General features: G+C 31.5%; 1 protein-coding gene across 3 annotated transcripts in view; it reads left to right on the top strand.

Moving 5' to 3' along the window:
* Positions 1 to 8,474, top strand: part of LOC106876727 (uncharacterized) — a 1,061,911-nt gene that overhangs the window by 931,130 nt on the left and 122,307 nt on the right. For all 3 annotated transcript variants that reach the window (XM_052966107.1, XM_052966109.1, XM_052966108.1), the window contains 2 exons: positions 418 to 554; positions 5,469 to 5,688. In XM_052966107.1, coding sequence (XP_052822067.1) covers positions 418 to 554; positions 5,469 to 5,688 — 357 coding nt within the window. The remainder of the gene's footprint in view (positions 1 to 417; positions 555 to 5,468; positions 5,689 to 8,474) is intronic.

The raw sequence follows: 8,474 nt of genomic DNA, 5'->3' as shown, positions 1-8,474 counted from the left end.
AGCTACCCAGCTTGCCAGCTCTGGTAAAAACCATCCAACTTATTCCAGCATGGACAACAGACACTAAATGATGATGATGATGAAGGTTTTGGTCAACTTGTGTTTATAATAGAACAGCCATGCCTTTAGGACTGATAACAAAAAAGAATAACCTTAATATAATGAATAAAAATAATAGTTGAGGAAATATTGCCACTGATCCTTAATCTTAAGTAGTACAATCTATGCAGTAGCATGCTGGTCTTAATTTGGGGTCGTCTATTCTAATGGTACAGCTCTCCTGTTATATTTTCTTTTTACTGTCTAAAATTGCTCTTTATATCTTTAAATATCATCTATGTATTCTCATCTCATCTCTGTCTGTCTGTCACTTTATATCATGCATTATATGATTTTACATATAATTATATTTTTTAGTGTTGTAACGATGTCGTCCAAGAACGATTTGCTGGAGACCTTAAATATGAGAGTATGTTCCGTTTAGCAGCCCTTCATATTCAACAACATATTACAAGCCGAGGAACCCAAACAAAATTTTCTCTGAAGTCATTTGAGTAAGTTCAATTTCTTATAAAACAATAAATGTCTTTTCTCTTCTCTTTATATCAACAACTTAGAAAATAATTAGTTTTAAGTCTAATTTTTTAATTGTCAATTTCCTTTATTACAAGATTTGATATAATTAATTGGATAATTAATAATTAACAAATTCTTAGTTTAAATTATCATTCAATAATTTTAAGATTAATCTAAATCTTGGCTCATAGTAACTATCATATTAACTATACCTTCTAATTTTATTTATAATTTTGATGAGAGAATTTATATTCTTTCTAGCATTTAATTGTTTTCAACATGCCACCTAAAGTAATAAATTTTATTCAGGTACTCATTATTATCCTAAAACAGAAATGATATGCTTGCCAATATCTTCCATTCAAATGAACCCTTTTTTAACATGCTTTTGTTTCCGTTCATTAAAGTTTAAACCTTCTTTGATACAATAATTTTAAAAAATAATATTGCATAAATTCGACAAAATTTAATTTTCAGACAAAATTATTTAAAGCTAAAGCTATTTTAGTTGTAAAGATTTAAGGAAATTCAACGAGCTTTTGAAAATGTTTCCATCTTTTTATAGTTTTTCAAGCATGTCTAATTTATTACAAAATGTTAGCTGTTGATGCAACAACAAAAACAAGCATCCAAAATTTTATTTATTATCCTTGTTAAGAAATCCATCACTTAACAACTTTCTCCAACAGAGAACAATTGTTACTGCAGATATTTCATAAAGCATTGTGTGAAATGCATTATTGAAATTAAAATTAAATGCTCCCTACATATTCTCTTTTTGTTAAATTGCTCTAAGATAATTTATGAATGATATTTAACAGTGTGTTATAAATTCCTAAGCATTTATATCAAGCAAAACTACTTCCCTAATGACAGGGATTTTATTCTCACTGTTGCTAAGAATTTAATGTAATTAATATTAAACATTATACGCACTATGTCTATTAACAAATCAAAGCCGCTTCCTTCATATAATTTTTGATGAATATGAGATGACAAGAAAAGGACAATAGGCCCACTAACAAAACTTAAGCCACATATTTGTTGAGAGCTGGGTTGCCTTGCTATGTGTAATAGTCTATCATGCTTGTACAAAGTTATAGAAAGATTATCTTGTACTAAAATATAAATGCATTTCCACCACTTTTTATGATGATTATTCAGTAGCATGTGGCTCAGTGGCTAGGGTATTCAGCTCATGATCGTAAGGTCATGAGTTCAATTCCCAGTGACACATTGTGTCCTTGAGCAAGACACTTTATTTCATGCTGCTCAACTCCACTTAGCTGGCAAAAATGAGTAGTACCTGTATTTCAAAGGGCTAGCTTTGTCACACACTGTGTCATGCTGAATCTCCCTGAGAACTACGTGAGGGGTACATGTATCTGTGGAGTGGTCAACCACTTGCATGCTAATTTCATGAGCAGACTGCTCCATTGATTAGATCATCTGGAACCCTCATTATCATAACTGATGGAGTGTCAGTTTTTTTTTATATCAACCGAACTACTAAATTCATTGAATTAGCATGTTAGTGGCTGAGTATTCCACAGACAAATGAACCCAAAATATCATCCTTGGGTAGAATAAGCATGTCATGGTGTGGTAAGTCTAGTCCTTTTCATTATAGATACAATGTAATACGTAGCAAACTTTCAGAGCTATTCACACAGTTTCATTCATAAGGTTCAGATTAGTTCAAAGCTATGGTAGAAAATGTCTAGTTGTAGATTCCACACAATAGGATCAAATCTAGAACCCTGTGATTGTGAACTTCCAAGCTATTTGGTCATAACAGAAGTAATTTATAGTACTTAATTTTAGAAAATGGATTGGAAGCCAGTCTGTAAAGTAACTGGTGATGCAGTCAATCCACAAGCAATAAATACATTGTTTGAATCTGGTCATTGACCATCTTACATTTTCTGTGTCAAATTGATGCTTAAAGAGTCTAGAACCACTTCTTTGGTCTTTGCTGTGCTGATCTTTGACCTTTGAACACTAGATTATACTTGTAGGTTGCAAACTTTTTACACAAATCAGCAGATTTTGCTTCCCTTAGATATGATCTACAATGAAGACTGTTCTCACTAAATGTTTCCATATGTGGTGAAATGCAATGATAAATGAAGATTTTTTCCTTTGAAGACTACATAGCTCAAGCATATTGCTATCTTTCAAATTTCCCAACACCACTCTCTCACCTTTGCTATTTTAGATCTGATTATAACTTAAATTAGGTGTTTGAAGCTGACCAATGACAATAAATATTTTTTCTTTATTAAATTTTTGATTTTCTGTTATACAGAGAATTTTCAGATAACTTTGTATCTCTGGAGAGAAGGATTGCAAACTGTAATGTAAATTAACTCTGATTATTTATCAGTAAGAAATTACAGACCAATCACTCATTTCAAATAAATTTACTCAAATGTTTAGTATACATTATGCATATATTGTATTCCAGTATTGCCTAACATTATATAACAACTTATGAGAAACCATTTGTAGCAGGCACCATGGGTAAGATACTTAGCTTACACTCTTAGTTATTGATTTAACTATTGAATGTTGTCAGGCTACATTAGCTGCAGCTCATTAAAAGTGTCTTCATAACAAACCAAATTGTTAGATAACTAAAATTAAATCAGTCTCTTTAATTTCTTACTTTCTATGCCCTTAAGTGGCATTCTTTGGGATAGGCTTCCAGCAAGCATATACAATATAAAGCATAATTCTGTAATTGGTGCTCATCTATGCTTGTTGCAATTGTTATAATTAAAGAAAACAATGCAAAAAAAGATTGATTATTTCTTGAGCAACTAAAAATGTTTGAAACAGTTTTCTATCAATTGCTGAGAAAGTAATTTTTTTTTTTACATTCAGTCAGATTTTAAATGCTGTGTTTATTCTGCAAAGGATAAAATGTTACCTTTATATATATATTAAAAGATTATGAAAATACATATATTATAAATTTATGGACCATTTTTAATTAAAGAAACAATACAGTGAAATTTTCAGTAAAAGTAAACTAAAAAAGAAATTGTTTTATCAATACGTAATGATTTTTTCGATATGTGAAATGAGATGTAAACAATTAGTTAATGAATCATTTCAAATTACTTTCAATTCATTTTTTTTATTCATTTAAAAAATTTAATTGAATAACACGTTTTTGATACATATTAATTCTAATATTTAAATCTATGCTTTTATAAGGTTTCAATATAATTATTTGTTAATTCAATTCTTGTGTGATATTTAGATGTGTCTTTCAACTGCAGTAAATGACATTATTATTATAAAAAAAAAAAACTTGAGGTTGTAATGTGCTGAATGATGTATGCCAAATATTCACAAATAATTGAAATTTTCCTTCTTGGTTGGAGAAAATAAGCAAACTCTTGGCAGCAACAGCTGGAGACTCTCAATGCAAAAGAAAAGTTTCATGAAATTATGTGTAAATTTTACAAAATTTATTTACTTGCTCAGGGGACAAATTTGATCTTTGCTTGCTGGCAAGGAAGGCAACGATAGACATGTTTCCATGTTTCAGTATTATTGAACTTCATCAGTACAGCAACAAATGACTTTTTGTCAGTAAAAATTTGCTTAACATTAACAAAAAAAAAGTAAGGTAAATTATTCAAATGGATTAATGGTATGAATATAGAAAAATAAGTCAGGGGTAGTAAGTGCTCAATGATATTTGCAGAACCATTTAGAGTTGACTAAAAGTTACCTCTCAGTTAAAGAAAGAAAACAAAAACATAGTTGTAGCTATAAAATAATACAGGGGAAATATTTCAGTATGAATCTTAACCTAGTAGCTGAGTTTGTAATAAACTTTGCATGCTAGCATGGGTTGGACGATTTGACCGAGGACTGGCAAACCAGAAGGCTGCACCAGGCTCCAATCTGATCTGGCAGAGTTTCTACAGCTGGATGCCCTTCCTTACGCTGACCACTCTGAGAGTGTAGTGGGTGCTTTTACGTGCCACTGGCACGAGGGCCAATCTGGCAGTACTTGCAACAGCCATGCTCAAATGGTGTTTTTACGTGCCACCTGCAATATGAAATATTTCATCATACCCTTTTTTTAGTTTGGACAATGGCAGCTAGAGAAAATTTGTAAAATTGATGGACTGGAAAAGTTAGTGGAAAAAAAAAAAAAAAACACGGCTGATCTGAGAATTGCTTCAGGAAATCTTTATCAGTACAGCAGCTAACATTATTACATTTGATGGTCTTAGAAATAAACATTTTAGTAATTTGTATTTCCTTTCTTGGGAATAAAGGAGCAAAGAAGATGTTATTAAATTCGATTTTCTAGTTTGCCCAAAGGCTACTTTGATATGAAATAAGATAGGTGTACACTTATCTTCAAAGTTCTTATCACATTTGCTCTTGTATAACAAATGAGCAGTTTACTTAACACCCACTTATCTGTTAGAGCTCTAAGTTCAGAATTAATCAGATATGATGTTCTTAAGTGAACAAGCATGTAATCAAAGTATCAGTTTTGCAATAAGCCATTGACTATCTCATTCAGATACTACATTGTGAGCCAAAAAAAAAAAAAAGATTTGACAGGATCATTCCAGCAGCTTGAAATAGCAGCAAATCTCTTTAAAATTAGACTTTATAGCATCCTAAATAAGAAAAGAATACACAGGTTAACGTAATCCTAGATACACAATTTAAAATCGAAAAGAAGAGATGGTCATGACTGGGACACATTCGACTATAGGACACATTCGACAGTGCTTAATTAGGGTTGACTTGCAGCTAAACAATAAAATGATAAATATTGCTACTTTTACTAAATCCTTTTTATAAACTTCTTAGAATTTTCTACAAATTACTCTTATTTGTTATTTATTTTTCAGAAAAGAATTTGGTTTAAACAGATTTGTTCCAAGGACAATTTTAGAAAACATGAAAATGAAAGATGTGCGGCGAACATTGACCCACTATTTGAGGCAGAACCAAAGTCTCTCAGTACCTGGCCAGAAGAATTTGACTTCAATACAAGCACGGCTACATTATATTAAAATTTTGTCTGACCTCATGACATTCGGAGGAAGAATTTTCCTTGCTACTATTATGGTAATTTCTATTCATTATTTTCCAACCCAATAGAAAATAATTTAAAACTTAACTTCACCAAAAAAAAAAAAAAATGTAAAAATGAAAAAAAATAATTGTTCAAGTGTTTTTTTACTCTATTTCCTTTTTCCTCACAATTTTCTTTCTTATATTTCTAATGACTACTTGCACAATGTCTACATTTAAATATATTGATTAAATCCAGATTCAAGCCAAAAATATTACACAATATTTTCAGAATCATGCTAAGTTTATATCCATCTCTGCTGAAATATATTTCTTTCTAAGTCTTCTCCCAAAGTAACTGTGCCTTTTTTTCCATTAATTTTTCACTTCATTGGATCGTTCACAACCCTTAGTTGTTTTAGTTATTTATGTTTTCTCTTGGATTGTTCTCATGGCCTGCAGAGGCCTTCTAAAAACTAGTGAAATCAGTAATCAGTGTGGTTAATGATCAAGTTGACAGTTGCTAGAGGACATATATAAGAGGGAATTCTTGAGAGTTTGATGTTCTGAGAAGGAAGGAAGGGAGGGAGGTTTGTATGTAGTGGTTGGTGCAAAGTAAGGTGCAGTGGAGACCAATGTGAAGATGAATGAGAAAGGAGAGCTTAAGAAGAGATGGAATGTGACTTGTGAACTGAGGAGCAGAGGGCGCTGCAGTAGAAGTAAGGGGATGAAAATGTACATCTACGGTGAGCTGGCAGAAACGTTAGCGTGCCGGGTGAAATGCTTACCGGTATTTCGTCTGCCATTACGTTCTGAGTTCAAATTCCGCCAGGGTTGACTTTGCCTTTCATCCTTTCAGGGTCGATAAGTAAAGTACCATTTATGCACTGGGGTCAATGTAATTAACTTCACCCCTTTGTTTGTCTCCTTTGTGCGTAGCCCCTTGTGGGCAATAAAGCAATAAGAAACTGTACATCTACAGGTAAAAAGTTGGAGTAATTTTATGCCAATCAATGAAATGTTTGTTTTTGTTTGTTTGTTTTGTTGAAGCAGTTTGTGGTGTCTGTGAATGTAGCCAACACCTCACAGATATAAAAACATTATTTTATTTTGGGTCTCACTTATGCATTATAGAAGATCAACAGTTGAACTGGGAATAAGCAAGACTACATTATGTTAACATTTTTGTCTGGCCTCATGACATTTGGAGGAAGAATATTTTTTAATATCCAAATAATTTTTGTTCACACTATTAAAATTTTATTCAATACTCCCATAGTAAAATTAATTTCATGGCTGTTCAGATTTCTGTCATTCTATTCTGAAATTGTATTTTCTATCTGACTTCCCACTACTCATCAGTTCATTATTTTCTTCATATCCATAAGTAATATTTACCAGTTGTCTATATAGTTATTTGTATTGATTCCCATCATATGTCCATATTATACTGACCTACTTTTCCTTTGACTAACATCTGCTTCCATACATCTTAACATTCTTTCTCATTACATATTCTGGTCACATTTCACTTGTTACTAATCTGGCTATCTGCAAACAGCTCATAGCATTTCCTTCATTCATCTGTATCTATTTTCACTGCATATGCTTATCACTTCATTCTTTTCCATTGTATTTTCAAAGATGTTTAAATTCCAGTCATTTTCTTAATTCATTCAGTAAATCATATTTATCTTACCCTTCTGTTATTTTAGTTGTAAATACGTTGCTGCCATGCAAATTTCCTCTTCTAATTTAAATTATAAAGCCATTTTTAATTCATAGGAAAATGATTGATCATTTGTATGAACTTGTCTCTTGACCTTATTTACTGAAGTAATAGCAATGTTAGCATCAAGACTGCTACGGACTATGAATAGCTATTTTGATAATAAAACTATTTACAATAATAATCTAACCACTGTAATGATTAGTTCAATTTTTATCTTTCTTCATCCTTGCTTCTTTCTGCAAATTCCAAATGTTTATCGAAGGCTTTTTATTGTGTTGTAGAAACAAATTTATTCATCCACCTCTCAAAGTTCCCCGGGAGAGCTAGTTCTGAAATGAACACTTATGGTTTTTACTGACTGCAGTTTATAATCCTATGTTCTAACATATTTATCCCTAGATTTAATTGATTGAAAAATGTCAGAATTTTGTTTATTTTTTTATACAATAATTTACATCTTGGTTCAATATCAACTATATTAGAAATGCCTGTCTCACTATCTTCTTCTGATGCCTCAGGAAGTTCATATAGCATGCTACATTATTTATAGCAAACTATTGCAAAACAAATGTTAGTGAAGCAGTTAACAATATAATAGCAAGGAATCAATCTTATTAGTTTTTAGAGGAATTTCTTTTTCATGTTATTTTATAAGAAATTGAAGGCTTTAAAAGGATGAATCCAGAAATAGCAATCCTTGAAAATGGTTATAAATCTATAAATTTGAAAAGCATTGAGTTGAAAATTGTATTTATTGAATTGACAATGTCCTTGTTAATTAATTAATTAATGATGCACAAAAAAGCATGTATAACTGGAAGTTTATATATATATATATATATATATATATATAAATGAGTAGGTAGTAACTCTATAAGATGTACCCGGTGCAAGCTATGGACACATAAGAGGTGCAGCAACATCAAAGGCAGGTTAACTAGCAAGTTAGTTTTTGTTTGTGGCAGATGTTTAGGTGCAATAAAGACTGTAAACAAACAGGAAACAACTTCTATCTCATTCCAGGGTGAAAAACTAGAGGTAGTCGATAGCTTCCGCTATCTGGGCGACCAAGTTAGTAGTGGGGGTGGGTGCACTGAAAGTGTAGCTG

The sequence above is a fragment of the Octopus bimaculoides genome, chromosome 3, assembly GCF_001194135.2.
Source record: "Octopus bimaculoides isolate UCB-OBI-ISO-001 chromosome 3, ASM119413v2, whole genome shotgun sequence".
Lineage (NCBI taxonomy): Eukaryota > Metazoa > Mollusca > Cephalopoda > Octopoda > Octopodidae > Octopus > Octopus bimaculoides.
This window is presented reverse-complemented; position numbering and strand designations above follow the sequence as displayed.